Genomic DNA, 17,500 nt, shown 5'->3' on the forward strand with positions numbered 1-17,500 from the left:
TTGCCCTCACACAGCTCCACCATTGCGTCAACTGACAGGAGAGAGTGTGTGAGAGGGAGGGAGAGCGTTGGTGGTTGGCTGGTGGACGGGTGGGGGTAGGGGAGGGTTGCTTGCTACCTCTGGGCGGGACTCGTGGCGCCATCTTTGAATAGTAAAAGAAATTGATGTTATTGTTTTTGTATTCCCTCCCCTTGTTGGGTTTCATTCTCTTTTTTCGGGGGTTTATTTGTTTATTTTTGTCTTTCTCGCCCTGTCGTGTTTTGTTGATTGGTATGATGTGTTTGGTTCTGTCATGGTTTTTTTTTCTTTTTTTTTTTGCATTTTTTTTCTTTTATATAATTTTGTTATTGATTTTTGTTAGTTTGGGGTAGTGATGGGTCTCTCTCTCTCTCTCTCTCTCTCTCTCTCTCTCTCTCTCTCTCTCTCTCTCTCTCTCTCTCTCTCTCTCTCTCTCTCATAAATGCTTTAGTTTATTAATACCCTTATCATAATCCATCTTCGCCATTATCATTATATTTTCCTTTGCAACGCTCACACTTTCTCTAACCCCGTCCCCTCCGTTGGATCCGCGCTGGCTAATAACAATTTATCATCAATAAAACGCTAATTATATAATGAAAAGAATAAATAGATAAAATAAATAAGATAAGATACATTTTGGACACACACACACACACACACACACACACACACACACACACACACACTGCCAGACGCGTAGCTTAAATTATATAAAATAAATAAATAAATAAATAAAAATAGAAACACTAAAAAAATGACAGTTCATTCTAGTATTTTCCTAGAGAAAGAGAGAAAGATACGAAAAAAAAATATTCAGGGTAATTTCCACATCTACACACGTGCCTTTTAAACCGAGAAGAAAGAGAAAAGAAAGAAAAACACGATATAGAGAAGAGAGAGACATGGAGCGAGCGAGACTGGAGGGAGAGAGAGAGAGAGAGAGAGAGAGAAAGAAAGAGAGAACAAGAGCCCCCGCCATTACCGCTCGCCATAATGATTAAAGATGATGAAAAAAAAAGGTGTCATATCTCTCAAATAAAGCCACGAAGAACTATACACATTAACAATTCTTATAGGCAATTTAATTCCCTACAATCTGACTCGTCTACGTATCATGGTAAGGTTTTAATAATGGTAAAAATAGCGAAAAACAAGAGAAAGGTGTCGTGGCGCCGTTAGAAATCCGGAATGTCAGTGGTCGGGTGTTTACATTTAGCTGCGCCTGAGTTGGGAAGTCGTCGTTGTCATCCACTTTTTCCTCTTTTGTCCCTTCCTTGTCCTTCCCGCGGCCCAACACGCACGCTGATGAGGAGCCACGACCTGCCGCAGTGACCAGGTGAGCTGGGGTTGTCCTTAAAACAGGCGTGGAGGAGATAAAAGACGCCATAAGTTAAAAGTAATACATCCTTCTTGTTTTATCGTGTCATTTTTTTTGTGCCTTTTCTCCATATCTAGGATTTCACGCCTCGCCCATTGGCTTATTTACTTTAAAATGAGTCCTTATTGTTTGTTTTATTTGTTTTATTGTGTGTGCATGTCTGTGTTTGTTCGTACGTGTCTGTGTGGTGAAATATGTCTGGGTGTGGTGCGTGTGTGGTTGGTGGTGTGGTGGTGACGGCTAGCCTGTGGTGGTTGTGGTGGTGTTTTATGTGGTTTGTTATTGTTTGGTGGGTTTGTGTGGTGTTTGCTTTTTCCCCTTGTTTGCTTTGCCGTGTTGGTGATGCTGTTTGTCTGGTGATGCTTGTGTTTTTATGTGTGGTAAATGTTGTGGTGTAATAGTCGTCATTATGTTATTATGGTACTACTTATTAAGAAATTTCATTATATTGTGTTTTTTTTCAGTTTCCATTTTTTTTTTTCATATCTTAGTCTTCATTTTATTACTATGGTTCTTTTCTTCTTAGTCTTCATTGTATTACTTTGGTTGTGTTTTTCTCAGCTTTCATTATACAATTGTGCTGTTTTTTCTTCTTATTCTTGATATTACAGTGGTTTTCCTTAGTCTTCATTATATTCCCATGGTACTTTCTTCATAGGTTTCATTATATTACTGTGTTGCTTTTCTTAGGAGTCTTCACCTTCAGTATCATGTATAATTTAATATGCATATATATATGGTTATTATGAAACAGCCTCTTTATGGGCAACAGGTATGCTGCTATTTGTTATTCCTTTGTAATATGTGATCTTTATTTTTTAATTTACTTTTTGCTTGTATGTGTGTGTGTGTGTGCGTGAGTGTGTGTGTTTCCAGTTAATTCATACAAGAATGTTTAGTCAGGAGTCTTGTCTCTCTGTCATTACTTGATAATACTGTGTCCTGCTTGATTCTGTTGACTGTCATCCTTTCCTCTTTCCTTTTTCTTGTATCTTCCATCAGTAGTTTATGGAAAAGGAGATAAACAACTAGAAAGAAATATATAGAACACACACACACACACACACACAAGAAATGAAACAGAGACCAGGAAGGATAAAGGGGTGCTCTTGGAAAGGTTGTATCCCAAAACATCAGTGTGGGACCAGGTGAATAATCTCCCCTTTCTTTTCTGAATGTTTTTCCAGTATTAATTTATGGTTCAGCTGATGTTTTAAGTCTTTCACTAAATTTGAATTACACTACACTTCTTTAACTAGACCTAATAGCAATAATGGTGTTAAAACTAGTAATGATGTAACATCTACATACAAGATTGAGATCCTTCTTCAATGGGCAGTCAAGACAGTGCCCCTCCTACATAAAAATAAATAAATAAATAAATAAAATAAATAAATAAAAAATTGTATGAATAAACTCTCAGAGGAGGGAGTTCTTAGTTCCTCACTGCATGACTTCCAACCACTACATATGATGCACAGGGAACACTGTGGTGGTATTCCTCCAGCTGGTACCTTAGGGGAAATAGTAACATTGGCAGCATAATGATGATAGTAGTAGTAGAGTTGAATACTGCTGGGCTGCCTCAGTGTGTTGTGTGTGTGGTGGTGAGCAGCACCTGTCTTTGCAGCCTCATCATGGGTGACAGCAGCCAGTCGTGCCGGGGCTTTGAGACGCCGACCCTGGGGAACGACCTGTGGCCCATGGGGTTTGATGTGGACCTGGCCCTGGATGCCCCGGGTGTCCGCAAGGGTCCCGGAGGCGGCCTGGTGTCTGGCAGCCTGGGCGGCGGCAGCGGCGGCCTGAACTCCATGCCAGCCGTGGGCGGCGGGGGTGTGGGCGGCGGGTATGGGGACATGCACCACCTGTCGGGCCTGTCCTCCATCCTGCCACGCTTCGACGACCTGCACCCCGGGGACATCTGCCAGATGACAGACCTCACCAACTCCCTGCCCAAGGGAGACAGCGAGACTGCCCAGAGCCTGCTGGCCAAGCTCACCTGCCAGGATCTGGGCCCTGACCTGTCGTCCGGCACCGACCCCAGCCACAAGGAGCTGGAGTCATCCCTGTTCGAGCAGGCCCCAGCTGGCATGGCCCCGGGACACTCTAGCTCTGGCCCGGGCATGGCCGTGGCTCACAAGGCGCCGCTGGAGTCCGCTGACGTGTATGGGCGGATCACCTGCTTTGGGGGCAAGCTAGTGCTGCAGCTGCGGCACATTAACGTCAACACCAACTACACCCTCAATGTGAGCGTGTGCTGGCTGTGCGGGGAGAAGGTGAGTGCCGGCTCCCAGCTGTGCACCCACAAGCACTCCCTGCATGGCATGTTCCAAGCCAACGATGAGTATGTGCAGCTGGACATCGAGCACTACATCATCCCTGACCAGGCCCTCGACCCCCCCGCCCCCCAGGACGTGGCTCCCGCTGTCCTGTCCCACCCCGACCCCTCCGGCCTGCACCACGACCTGGCCGCCCCCCGGGACCTGGAGCTGCCGGGGAACTTGGCGGGGAGCAGCAACCCCCTAGCCATTGGCGGGGGTGGGGCAGCACTGCAGTATGGCGGCGGCCAGGACACCCCCATGGTGCCCCCCCTCACCTCGGCACCTAACCTGATGACACCCACCCAGAACCTGATGAGTCCGGCGGTGCAGGCGAACCCCTCCTGCATGAACCCCTCCTTTGGCCAGCTGTCCCTGCCCGCCATGCCCATCACCTCCAACCAGCCCACTCTCACCCCGGACCTGACGGGCATGGCGGCTGCCAGCCTGCCACAGGTCAGCCAGCCACTGTGCTCCGCCAACACCCCCATGTTTGACCTGGCCCACCCTGACTCAGCGCCCGCCATGGTTGCCGCCTCCCTCAGTGACACCAAGGCCCCCATCCAGGCTGGCCAGATGGCCGTAGCCAGCAGCAGCTACTCCCTCGGCAATAACCTGAACAGCTTCCCTGTAAATAACCATCTGGACACAACCGCCCTGCACCCCCAGCCGACCCCCCACCGGGAGGTGATGCCCAGGAAGCACCTACTGCCCTACCACACTACACAATTCATGGCCACCGCCGGGGACTACACAGGCCACGCCCCAGACATGGCCGCCCCGGAGAAGCACACGGAGGTGCAGTGTCTCACGCCTCTGCACACTGTCACCACCACCTTTGACGTGCGGCTGCAGCGGCAGGAGTTCCCGCCCAGGAAGGCAGAGACAGGCGCCAAGAAGAGGAAGAGCCGGGCACAGAGGAAGCCCAGTGTCATACAGATGAAGGACTTCACCAAGGCAGACCCCAGCGAGGCCATGCAGATGAAGCCGTTCAGCATGGAGCCCATGGAGGCGCTGCCCCAAAAAGTGTACACCTCAGAGCCCCTGCCCGGCCTGCAGGCCAAGACAGAGCATGGTGTGGCAGCTGGCAGGCAGCTGGTGCGGCCTGACGCCAGCATTGACGACTGGCTGAAGCACAACCTGCAGGGCGGAGACCTGATGGTGACAGATGGCGGCATCAAGCCTCCTATGGTGGAGCAGAAGTACAACCCACCGGAGGCCAAACCTGAGGAGCAGAAGGCTGAGGACGGCTGCAGCAAGCCAGACCCACAGCTGTCCCCCTCTGCTGAGCCCCGGGAGCCGGACCAGACCTCCCGGCTGGCGGCACACATGCTGAGCAAGGGCATCGACCTGCTGTGCCGCCTGTGCTCACAGGACTTTGGGAAGGACATCCAGAAGTACAAAATACACATGAAAGAGCACGGGGTGGAGGAAATGTCCTTCTTTGCCTGCTACTTCTGCCCCAAGACATTCGGCAAGGGCAAGCACTACCGCCAGCACCTCAAGACGCACATCAGGACGCGGAGGTTTGCGTGCCGCCTGTGCACTGCCAGCTACAGCCGCGAGGCAAAGCTGAGGCGCCACGTGCTCACCCACAGCCAGGACCACCAGACCAAGGAGTACAAGTGTTCCAAGTGCCCCAAGTCCTTCATCACCAAGGAGTACCTGCACTCACACATGAAAATCCACGCCGGGAAGAAGTTCAAGTGTGAGACCTGCGGGTACCTGTGTTCCTCGCCCTTCAACCTGGAGACGCACCGCATGAAGCACACCGACGTGAAGCCCTTCAAGTGCGAGCAGTGTGAGAAGACCTTTGTGCGGCGCGACTTCCTGGACAAACACATGGAGCAGGTGCACAAGAACAAGAAGAGCAAGTGTGAGGTGTGCGGCAAGCTGTTCTCTAGGAAGGACGTGCTCAAGAGGCACCTCGCCGTGCACAACAACAAGACCTACGACTGCGAGATCTGCGCCAAGAAGTTCTCCCGCAAGGACCGCCTGGCCACGCACAGCAAGGTGCACAAGCTGCGCACAGACTACAAGTGCTCCCTGTGTCCCGCCTCCTTCACGCGGAAGAACGTCCTGGACAAGCACGAGAGGATCCACAAGACCAAGGAGCAGTGTAAAGTGTGCCACAAGTTCCTGGCCTCCAAGAGCAGACTGGAGAGCCACATGAAGCTGCATGAGAAGGAGAGCTCCGGCAGCGGCTCGCAGGAGGGCAGCGAGGGCATCGTGAAGTGTGAGATTTGCGAGAAGTCCCTCACCAGCAAGCACATCCTCAGGAAACACATGAAGGTCATCCATGGCAAGTTCCCTGAGAGGAAGAAGAAGAAGAAGGTGGAGGGAGTGGTGGAGAGGGAGAAGAAATTTGTGTGCCACTGGTGTTCCAAGGGCTTCACTCGGAGCTGTAACCTCAACACCCACCTCTTGAAGGCACACAGCAAGGACCTGGAGGAGGATGAGTTTGAGGACAACCTTTCCTCCACCCTGCAGCCTCCTAAGGGACAAGGGGACAAGGAGGAGAAGCAGGGGATCACCACCACACCTTCCCCTTCCACCAGCCTCCCTGCCACAGCCTCCTACCACAGCTTCTCCACCTCAGACTCCCTCCACGGCTCCATCACCACCGTGGGGGGCAGTGTGGCAGTGGGCACCACCTCCACCACATTTCCCCTGCCAGCTGTGAGTCTTCCCACCTCCACCCTGTCTCCCACACAGACGCCGGATCCCCCTGCACCCCTCCAGCTGTCCTCGTCACACTTCCCCACCTCAGCGCCGCCAGATTCCCCCATTAATTTGTCAACAGATGCTATCACCGCCGCAGCCTATCTCCTGGCCTACCCATCATATCCATACTAGCCTCTGCCTCTCCCACTGTAAGGACACAATGCCCATCACTTGCCAGGCCCCAACAGGCAAGTTTTGGGGGTGATTTGAATGACATTTAAGTTTCTTTGTGATGGGGATACCAAAGATGCCGTTTATATTTAACGAGTGATCTGTGACAAAACTCCATGACAGTATTTTGTTGTGTTTCTCTTAAAGGTGGCATTGCATTTTTTTGGTTTTGTTTTGCTGTTACTTGAAATCTTTTTTGACATAACGTTTCCTGTTCCTGTGTCAGCGTGTGGCTTTGGCTTAATGTTCACTATGATGGCTGGGTGGGGAAGGAGGCATCAGTGAAGCACGCAGTGGGGAAAGTGGTACAAGAGTCACACTGAAGGAAAAGTGGTGTTAATGTGACTGAAATATTCCGGTCATGTGGAAAAGAAGAGAAAAGGTGAATCTTGCCACTTATTAACCAAACACACTTCACTAAGAGGATGAAAAGTGGGAAGTTTGATGATCATTGTGTATGTTGAGGGAACAGTGGATGTGTGTCACTGTGGAGGCAGAGAGAGGCAAGACTGAGGTGCTGTAGCCAGAAGGTGAGGGATGAGGGGTGCGTAGGAGGGAGGTGGCCGGAGTACATCCACCAGGAGAACAGGGAGACCAAAGAGAAGGTTCATAGATGCGTTGAAGCAAGACATGTGGGTAATGGATGTAAATAGAGGATGAAGAAGACAGAGGAAGGTGGGGAAAGGTGCTGTGCTGTGGCAAATTCCAGTGAAAGGTTTGCATTGAAGGAATAATGGACTGCAAAGTGTCATAACCATAAAAAATGAATAGGGAAAGATGTCATTGGCAGAAAGAGGTAATTTACTGTGTCAAACCCTATTGGGAAGTTTGTGAAGGAGGGAAAAAAGAATGCAAAGTGTCATAATGTAAAAAAAAAAAAAAAGGGTGAATAAGAGAAGTAATTTGATGAAGAAAGGTGATCCACTGTAGCAAACCCTATTGGCAAGTTTGCGAAGGAGAAAAATGGGCTGCAAAGTGTCATAACCACCCCCGCCAAAAAAAAAAAAGTGAAAAAGAAATAGAGATAAAGAAAGGTAATTTAGTGTAATCGGAAGTTTGTGAAGAAAAAAAGAACTGTGACATGTTATTACCAAAACAACTGAATAAGAAGCAATTACTAGTTACACAAAAGCAATGGTGGTGGTGGCAGTGCTGAAAATCAAACACCCAAATATAAAACTGTCACACTTCTGCCATTTCTGTCACGCACCAGCCAGAGAATTCAGAGAGAGGCTTGGACGCTGATCCCTGTGGTGCAGAGAAGTGGTGGAGGGAGGCCCCAATCTCATTAATTTTAAGCCTTATGAGTAATACATTTATTCTTCCAAAAGTGAGTATCTGTGGTCTAAGTTATAGTTACACCCCCCATACCTGGCTGGAACACACCTGCATGAATCTCAAGCTAACAAGGGAATGTGGTAGTGGCAGAGGTGTGGTGTGTCTGCTATTCAAGAACCTGGTGTGTGAATGTGTGTGTATGTGTGTCAGTATCGTAAAAATATTAAGGAACATGGTTAAGATATCTGAGAATTTTAGTTTGTGTTTGTGTGTATGTTTGTGTGTGCGCCCAGCGTATTATGAACACCGTTGTTATTTCCCATGTTTTGTCACGTTCCTGTAATTGTGTGAAATCATGAATTGTGTGTGTTCTTAGTATTCACACCTAGTCAGCTGAAGATCTTTGTGTGTGTGTGTGTGTGTGTGTGTGTGTGTGTGTGTGTGTGTGTGTGTGTGTGTGTGTGTGTGTGTGTTTCTTCCTGACCACAAAACACTTCCCAACTCTATTTTTATTCCCTCCAAATTGTTTTTTTTTATACATAACTTAAAATTTGTACAGAAGAGGAGTTTTATTTTACTATTATAATGCATTTTTTTTATTTGCTAGGTTTTACTTAAAAGCGATGTATGTATGTATGTACGTTTGAGGTTTATAGTTATTCAGTGTGAAAATGAAAACAAAAAAATAGTTATAACTTAAAAAAGAAAAAACTATGAAAAAGAGAAGAAAAAAATGCCTATAACTCTTATACATCCAAAGTGCAAACTCTTGCTCTTATATATAATAGTTATACCCCAATATACATTTTTCCCAATGCTAGGAATGCTGAGGACTGAAGGTACTACTACTTTATTTTCAGAGGTAAAATCTAAGCTAAATATAAGGTGAGATAGAAGTGGAAGGAGATATTCTTGTGTGTGTGTGGTGGTGGTGGTGGTGGTGCAGGAGGGGGTGTGGTGTGTGCCTGCTGAGTGTCTCCAATTTCCAGATGAGAGGAATTCACCCATTCACTGCTTGGCTCATTGATCACATCACTTTCAGACTTTTCTCTCGTTTTCACGGCCGTCTTCAAATACCGGGTACAAATTGGGATGTCTATTGTTTCAGTCAGCGTTTCCCTCTGTCGTGTAGGTGCGTGTAATGTTTTGTACAGAGCTTGTTAGTGCTGTCAGTCGTTGCAGTGGAAGGCGTGACGTATCCTCAAAGTTTTGCTGGTGTGTGGCTGCTGGTACATGTTTTGTGTGACTACTACTACTACTACTATTACTATTCTGTGTACTTACAAAATTGTTGTAGTTATGCCGTGTAATGTTAATGGTTCCCGCCGCTGCACCCCGTGTACAGAGGAGGACTGGCGGGGCGCTGTCATAGTTAGGGAAGGTTTACCTGAAGCTACAATGAACCTCAGATTGTAGTATCTTTGTTATCATTCCTCTAGAGGAGAAAACCCTAATTAGAAATGACAAAAGTAAATTAACATATATAAATATATATATATATTACCTAAGCATAAGTTGATCTCCTTATAAGCTGCTACCTGACTTTTCTCAAAGAAATTATAATTTTTTAATGTTATATAAGTAAGATCCAGTTTCTAATGTAGTTTTTAAAAAATATATTGCAAAACTGACACCATCAAATGCATTTAGTGTCCAGTGGGAGTTCAGATAATGATGACTCCCTGCCTGACACTGCCCAGTCTAGTGTTTTGTTTGTCAAGAGTCAAGTTGAGGTGTAAACAAACAAACCCAGGCAAGGAGCGGTGCATTGCCCGTCATGGCAGCACTGCATCCCAGACACAGAGTGGCTGCACCTGGCCTGGGCTGCCCTACACTGTCACAGCTCCTGCCTGATGTGGGTACCTGGCTTGGCACCACACAGCCACACCACACTCCCACATGCGTCACCTTCACACCGCCACGAGTCAGGTGTGTTTGGGAAGTGGAAATGAAGCACAAGTTACAAGTGATCTTTTTCTTCAGTTTGTTGAGAAATGGCTTGTTCTGGAGAGATGGGAGGTGTGGAGTGTTGATGCTGCTCCTCAAACTGTGAACTGTCTGCCACAGGGACCATAAGTTGTGTTTATTTTGGATTGTCTTGTTTAGATCAACTTCCATCACTTTTCTGTGTTATTAGATTTCAAGTCACAAAGACCATTATAAACTGTAATGTTACTGTGTGTGTGTGTGTGTGTGTGTGTGTGTGTGTGTGTGTGTGTGTGTGTGTGTGTGTGTGTGTGTGTGTTTGTGAGTTCAAATTAATGGTATAATACCTTAAAGAAATTACATAAAACATAGAAAAATGAACCAGTTAAAAAAGATAAGGGATGCAGTTAAACCAATCTGCAGAGCTTTGGCTTGTGAACAGTTATAGGAAACATAACTCAAGCAGCTCCTCTGTAAGTCACAAGTTGGTGTGTTAACTGGTGTGTACATGATGTGGGGTGCTGATTGGTTCCTGTGGCAGCCAGTGGGGGGCAGGTCAAGGTTCACATCATTCTTCAACATGGAACAAATTGGTGGAAATAACAAGGAAAGAAATGAAAAGGAGAGAGAACATTAGGAAGTAACAAGGACAAGAGAAAGGAGAAATTTAAAATGTGAACTGAAAGAAAGAAGAAACTGCACAAATATTATTTATAAACTGTAATGATTTGTTGCTTTGTTTGTGTGTGTGTTTATTTAGCAAGACAGAAAATGAAGGGAATTGAAGGGAGTTGTGTGCCAAAAAAAATTACTATTGTTGTTACTGTGACCCTGAATTAATTGAGTTGCCAAAATTCTGAGGTTTGCATTGGTAATTATCAGCTCTGGGACATTACTCTGTTGGATATTGTGATGTTTTGTTTCCAAGTGTACCTTCCCCTCCACCCGACTCCAGTGCACACTTCACCTGTACACGCCAGCCTGTCCTTCAGCATGCAGTGTGACACAGCAGACTGTTGAGGGTCTTACCTGGCTGAGGGACGGGACTCGGGAGGGAGCGTCTAAATGTTTACCGCTAATCCTGCAGTATTTCATGACCTTCAATGTACCTAGTTCAAAAATTATATAAAAAAAAAAAAAAAAAAAAGCAAAACATATATACTAGTACTATATGATATATACACATATATATATATATATTCACAAATTTTCACTTAATTTGCTGGAATGTATAAAACACTTGCCGGATGAGGCATATTTTTTCTCCTTCGTATTTTGAGCCGAGAAAAGTTATTTTTGATAGAGCGACAGAGCGCCAGATAACGCGACACGACAAGTCCCATTACCTCAGCGACTCACCACTGACGAGATTCTGTCTCCACAAACTCCACTCTGGGATAATATGCACACACGCACAGTACAAAACACTTTAAAGGAGAAGGCATATTAGGAGAATAATTGTATTGTTTAGAACCTTACTCATTGTGGTCTTTCAGTAGCTAAGTAATCTTTAGGGTCTAGAATCATTCCCACCACCATCGGTCTAAGGCTTGCTGGACGCCAGTATTATTGGTAGGGGGGGCCGCCGTGTCTCCCTCCCGTAGCGTTGCAAATGAAATATTATAAGATCCATTCAATGTTGATTTGTATATATATATAAAAATATATATAGTTTAATATAAATGTAATATTTCAAGTTTTTATACAATTACATTTTTCTTATAAATGTCATTGAATAAATTATTTGTTTAATTCTTTTACTTTGATTTAACCTTTTGTGTGTGTATGTGTGTGTGTGGGTGTGTGTGTGTGTAAAAGGATAAACCTAGTAATTATTGAAGGTAATTGTGTACAAGTGTGTGTAGCTTGTTTCAATCCGTGTGTGTGTGTGTGTGTGTGTGTGTGTGTGTGCTCAAGTCATGGTAGTCCAGCACAATCAACTCACAAAATCTTAGCTTCACAAACTGGGCAAAATTATATTTTTTATTGAATCTTGTTTTCAGACACCTTGCCCTTCCATGCTTAAAATACAGACAATCCAAAGAGGCAGAAGAAAGTAAATGATGAGTAAGAATTGGACATCTTCCCTCTCGTACAATTTTAAAGGTGTCCCAGCACCCAAGTCCTCGCCTCTTAGTCTTATGTATGAAAGCAACATGGAAACACATTCTGAATCCCTGAATTTCTAAGGCACAAGACCTGGTAAGCATTTTATCTACCTGACACTTCCTTGGAGCTCCTTGTAAACAGGTGGCCACACTGTCCCTATCTGTTTGTTTCTATGCTCACTGCATTCACCTCCTGATGGGTCATCCTCTCACATCCTCAGCACATCAACTGTTCTTTCCAGGTAACTAAGCTATCTGAAGGTGTTGCTTTTGTCCACCTGTCATGATTGTATTACACCAGTTTTTGTGACATCTCCAGACACTGCCTCCCATTCGTCCTAACTACTCTACTACTCTTATGGGGAGGAGATAAAAGTTATGCAAGACTAACAGTAAAGACAAAAATTATAACTATCAATAACAGAGAAATGGAAGATTGAAAAAACATGTTAAAAAGACAAAATACCTGTATGAAGAGTAACTTTAGTCATGGCCACCTGTTCATCTCCTCCTCCATACATTGCATTCCCAGCAAGAAAAGTCACTAAAGAGAAGTAAGATTTATGAAAACAAAAACTATCAAACCAGAGAAGTAATTGAAAAGAGGAATCAGGAAAATGAAAACCAAGCAAGAAAAGTAATTGAAAAGAGAAATCAGAGATGAGGAAATAAAAACAAAACAAGAAAAGTAACTGAAAAGAGCAATAGAATCAAAGTCAGGAGAATGAAAACAGAAGTCAAGAATCACAAAAATTAAAACCATCACCAAAACCTGCAAATGAACAGATTGATAGTGAAGAAGAGACAACCTTATCGTCTTAACTGGCCAATGATGCGCTGAGTGATATCTGACAACTGCGGAGACAGGGGAACATCATCTATCAGGTAAGGGTCCACTGTGGCCTGCACCTTGTCACCCACTGGCCTGTCCCTCCCGCCAGTGGTCCAGGGGTGCTGTGTGTCCCTGGTGCCCCATGCATTCTCATCATCCCATGTAGTGTTCAGCTTGTTCATGGCTGCTGAGAAGGACTGATGATGAGGCTGTGATGCTCCCTTGTGTAGCTGTGACGCTCCTATTATGCTCCTACATGGGAGAGACGCCCCCTGCTGGTTCCACCGAGGCCATGACATACCCCTGAGTTCGCTGGTTAGCTGTGCAGACGCTTTGATCTCCCTGTGTGGCTGTGGTGGTTCCTGGAGGCTCCTATGGGGATGTTCATGTTCCTCGTGCTCCTTCCTGTGCTCCTGCTGCAGCTGTGAGGGTGCCTGCAGTGCCAAGCGGGTCAGAAGGGATTTGGTCATGTCTGAGAGCTCCGGTGTACAAGGATTGTCATCTTTCATCTCCGTGTGAGGTGTGAACATCCTGGCGTCCCTGGGTCTCCTGTATGTGGGGTTCTGCGTGGGTGTTGTCGAGGTGACACGCTGGTAGGACAGCACCGGCTCCTTCGGGACTGCAGAACCTTTCCAGCCATATGGCATGTTGCTTTGGTAGGACAGAACAGGATCCTCGGGCATCTCCTGCTGTGCTGCCTCCTCTATGCAGTTCTTGTAGTGCAGCATGGGTTCCTCTGGCGTCCTGTTCTCATCATAGCTGTTCTTGACGCTCACTGAGATGTGCTGGGTGTGCAAAACAGGCTCCTCAGGGGTGGTGATCTGCATCTTGACAGGCTTTGATACACCCTCACTCATCCCAGCCAGCATGAGTGTGGTAAGCGAGGACAGCATGGGCTCGGTGGGTGTGGTGATGCTGCATGGGGCATTACAGGGACCTCCTGGTGCTGATGAATGGCTGTTTATGTCTGGCTCTGCATCGTCAGTCTGTGTGGGAGTCTGCATTATGTCTCCTTCCTCTCCTGTCTCCATTCCTCCCGCCGTTTCAGAATTCCTCTCTGTGTCAGGAGTGTCATGGGTGGTGGGGAAGTCCTCAGCTGTGCCCGTCATCCACTGCTCCATCATCATGTATGGCTTAGGGCCTGGGGTGAAGGGGGTCTTGGGGGTCTTGGGAGTGAAGGGGGTCTTGGGAGTCCTTGGAGTTGTAGGGGTCTTGATGGCCAAAGGGATCTTACTTGGAGTCATGCAGGCAGACGGGGTTTCAGGGTAGAGGCTTGAGGATTCTGTGTTGGTCTGTAATGGGAGATGTGGTAAAGGTTCAAGTGGAGGTTTAAAAATGTAGTTATGGTGTCTAAGAAAAGTGACAAGAGGATGCTGTGTTGATATGCAGTGGAAGTTATACAAAAATATTCAATTTTAAGTTTAAAAATGTAGTTTTGGTGCCTGAGAAAGAGACATTTGGTGCAAAAGTGACAAGAGAAATATAAATTATAAACAAAGATTCAATTTGAGGTCTAAAAATGCAGGGTTATGGTGTTAGAAAAACATTTGGAGCTGAGATGACAGGAGAATGGTGCCTTACCAACTGATGGAGTGTTAGAGAAATTCCAGGGAAGTTTTGTAGGTTCAATTTGATGCTTGAAAATGTAGTTATGGTGGCAGAGAAAACATGTGGGGCTCAGGTGATGAATGTTCCCTTATCTACCAAAATACTGATAAAGAATGCTACCTTCCCCACTCAGAAACTAGCATTTAGCATTACTATGTAAGCATCACCTTGTTCAACTTGTGGATTCTGACACCATGAACCCCTTGCACTTCCTTTTTATTTATTTATTTTTGAGAAACAACCATTGACTAACTATTTAAGAACAAGGCACCACCAAACACAGGTACAAAGTGAAATTCATCACCATATAAAGGATTAGCTAAGCCTGACCACCTCTTACTTTCCACCACCAAAAAACACAACTATACACACAACTACAGACCATAATTCACCTGTATGCAGAGACTAGCTAACCCTGAACACCTCTCACCTTCATGCCGGTGGTGAGGACTGGTGGTCTCTTGCCCTTCATCACCAGCTGGGTACACACATTTAGCTCTGGCGTCACCTGCAGGCTGCCACCACCACCACTCTTGCCCAGGCTGTCAGAGATGCAGCAAAGAGAGAGAGAAATAGAAAACACTTATTACTCCTGCGCTTGTTGTGTTTGCTATGGTATTCCTTTGTATGTGTTGGTTATATTTATACTCTTTCATGGTATTTATTTTGAAAGATCACAGAGATTAGCCGGGTTCTCAAGTGCTTCTCCTGTTGATAGTGAGGAAATCTTGTTAATCTGTCACTAAAACTATAAAAACACCCTTCAAAGCCCCAGTAACTTCAATAAGGGCCTTTTGAAAGTAGCTGGGATGCAGTGTGGAAGAGTGTGGTCATGTTACAGATAGGTGAACTACTATGATTTTACTGATCATTTCTATACTTATTTTGCCTCATCTTTTTTCAGTATGAGTTTGTGCTAGTTATATTTTACTACCATTATTTTATTTTGTTTTCTTTCTTGTATTTATATTTTACTTGCTTCTTGTACCCTGCCTCCTAGACTGATAGATATTTTAATGACCACATCCAGGAGTCATAAATACATTCTTTTTTCTTTTATAGTCAAAGAAACACAACTTAATGTATGAACACATTTACATACGCAAAATATACGCAATTATCAAATCTGTAGTCCACAAAACTTCATACACAAACTAAAAAAAAATAGAATTAAATAATGACAGTTCCCCCTTTTTTTTATAATCAACACAATGTAAGAATTTCATGAAAAACAATCCGAAAACAAACCTTATCTTACCTTAGTGTCTTGAATCCACCTGTCACTCCCCTGTCCTTGTCTTGTATCTAACTTTTAACACACTGGAACTCTCAATCTCACATATCCTTATCTTATATCCTACCTCCTACATGCTGGAAATAACTGGCGCCCTCTGCTTCACTCACCTGCCCTTCACGTCCCCAGTAGTACCGTTAGGAGTGGTCACTTTCACTTTAAATGGGGTATCCAGGTCGATCTTGGGGATAACATAGCCATATCTGTGTGGGGGAAGGCAGGAAGGCAGGTTTTCAGAATCACTCCCATCGTAAACTGGTAAGAATGTTTATTTATCTATTTATTTGATTTGTTTACTTGTTTTTTGCTACCATGGAGGCACATCAGAAGGAAGGAAAAGGAAGGAAGAGGAGGAGGAGGAGGAGGAGGAGGAGGAGGAGGAGGAGGAGGAGGAGGAGGAGGAGGAGGAGGAGGAGGAGGAGGAGGAGGAGGAGGAGGACCTGGAGACAGTGCATAGAGGAAGACATGAGAAAGAACATTCATGAACAAATTCTCAAACTGACAAAAGCACCAAGTCATGAGCTGTCCAAACCAATATGAAAGAAAAAGAATATTAAACTAAATAACAGAGGAACACAGAGGGAAAACAGAAGCCATGGTGGAGGAAAAGAATGAAAACAACAGTAACACAAAATTCAAGCACAATAAACCTAACCTAACACAGTCTAAGGTACCCACTGAGCACAATACATCTCCATCTTGTGTGTGCCGGCTGCCTGCTCCTCCACAAGCTGCCGTGCATCCTTCAGGTAACCGTGGAATCTGTTGAGCTCCACCACTCTCTCTCGTATCTCCTCGGACTGCTTCTGTTGGTTGTGATAAGAGAGAGAGAGAAGTGCGTGGTTTGTTAATTATTTTGTGTGGTGAGAGAATGGTTTGTGAGATTCATTAGTTGTAAAATATATCTTGCTAATGTTATAGGTCAATTTTCCTTTGTTTTTGTCCCTTGTGTGGTGAAAAACATATTCATTGGTTTAAAAGTGCTGATATTCCCTTCTTCCTGTTCCTTGTGTGGTGAAATAAAAGGGTTAAAGAATTGTAAAAGATGTCTTGGTAATGTTACAGTTTAATGCTACCCTGTTTCTGTTCCTTGCTTGTTGTCAAAAATGTCTCATCATAAACAACAGCTCATATTCTCAAATGCTCTGTTCTCTCACCAGGAGTGTCTACAAAGGCCACTGAGCTGATGAGTCATGAGTGCTTTTTCCCTACAAATGGCACAAAATCCTTGAAGTATTACTAGAATCATGAAAACTTTAATCATTACTAGCTTTAAGAACTTGTTAAACTATCAGTAGAATCATGAAAACACCCTTGAGAACTCATTAAACTATTAAAACCAACAAAATACCACTAAGAACTTATCAAACTATCACTGGAGCCACAAAAACACCCTTGAAAACTTGCTGAACTGCTAAAATCATGAAAACTCTTAAGTATCACTAGAATCATGCAAATACCCTTGAAAAAAAATAAATAAATAAAATAAATAAATAAAATAAACAAACAAATAAACAAATACATAAATAAATGAAATAAATAAATAAAAAAACACCTGAAAACCTTAAAAGCTTTCACTGGGGCTTGTGAAGTTGTCGAGATAAGGCACAGAAATGTTTAAATGTAAGACTATGGCTGGAAATCTTAGGTAAGTCCATTGCTAACCTTGAGTTCTTGAATGTCCGTCTTGAACCTGTTGAGTCCTTCGTCATACTTATGCGGGGCGCGGCTGTGGGAGAGAAGTTGGTTGAAATAGTGTAATAAAATGAAGGGAATGTGAAGTAATGTATAAGAGAATAAGGAAAGCAAAATGTAATGTTTAATGTGCAGTTGTGAGAGAAA

At 44.8% G+C, this 17,500-nt stretch overlaps 3 protein-coding genes across 6 annotated transcripts in view; 1 reads left to right on the top strand and 2 right to left on the bottom strand.

Annotated features, from left to right (window-relative positions):
• LOC135091399 (fasciculation and elongation protein zeta-2-like) overlaps nt 1–52 on the bottom strand; it is a 72,466-nt gene extending 72,414 nt beyond the window's left edge. For both annotated transcript variants that reach the window (XM_063989023.1, XM_063989022.1), the window contains exon 1: nt 1–52. This exon is cut by the window's left edge and continues 336 nt beyond it. In XM_063989023.1, the coding sequence (XP_063845093.1) occupies nt 1–23 (23 nt within the window). In that variant the 5' untranslated portion in view covers nt 24–52.
• A 1,170-nt stretch (nt 53–1,222) lies between these two features.
• LOC135091396 (uncharacterized) lies at nt 1,223–11,568 on the top strand. Its single transcript, XM_063989013.1, has 2 exons — nt 1,223–1,357; nt 3,030–11,568. The coding sequence occupies exon 2, from the start codon at nt 3,037–3,039 to the stop codon at nt 6,571–6,573; it is 3,537 nt and encodes a 1,178-aa protein (XP_063845083.1). The 5' UTR covers nt 1,223–1,357; nt 3,030–3,036; the 3' UTR covers nt 6,574–11,568.
• Nucleotides 11,569–11,785: 217 nt separating this feature from the next.
• The window catches only part of LOC135091397 (proteoglycan 4-like), an 8,206-nt gene continuing 2,491 nt past the window's right edge, over nt 11,786–17,500 (bottom strand). For all 3 annotated transcript variants that reach the window (XM_063989015.1, XM_063989014.1, XM_063989016.1), the window contains 5 exons: nt 17,324–17,387; nt 16,337–16,464; nt 15,769–15,861; nt 14,795–14,906; nt 11,786–14,048 (listed from right to left, as the gene is read on the bottom strand). In XM_063989015.1, the coding sequence (XP_063845085.1) occupies nt 12,735–14,048; nt 14,795–14,906; nt 15,769–15,861; nt 16,337–16,464; nt 17,324–17,387 (1,711 nt within the window). In that variant the 3' untranslated portion in view covers nt 11,786–12,734. The remainder of the gene's footprint in view (nt 14,049–14,794; nt 14,907–15,768; nt 15,862–16,336; nt 16,465–17,323; nt 17,388–17,500) is intronic.

This window comes from Scylla paramamosain, chromosome 37, assembly GCF_035594125.1.
Source record: "Scylla paramamosain isolate STU-SP2022 chromosome 37, ASM3559412v1, whole genome shotgun sequence".
NCBI lineage: Eukaryota > Metazoa > Arthropoda > Malacostraca > Decapoda > Portunidae > Scylla > Scylla paramamosain.

What these genes read in the sequence shown, in the direction of transcription:
- LOC135091396 (XM_063989013.1), top strand. Translation starts at nt 3,037, where the DNA reads ATGGGTGACAGCAGCCAGTCGTGCCGGGGCTTTGAGACGCCGACCCTG.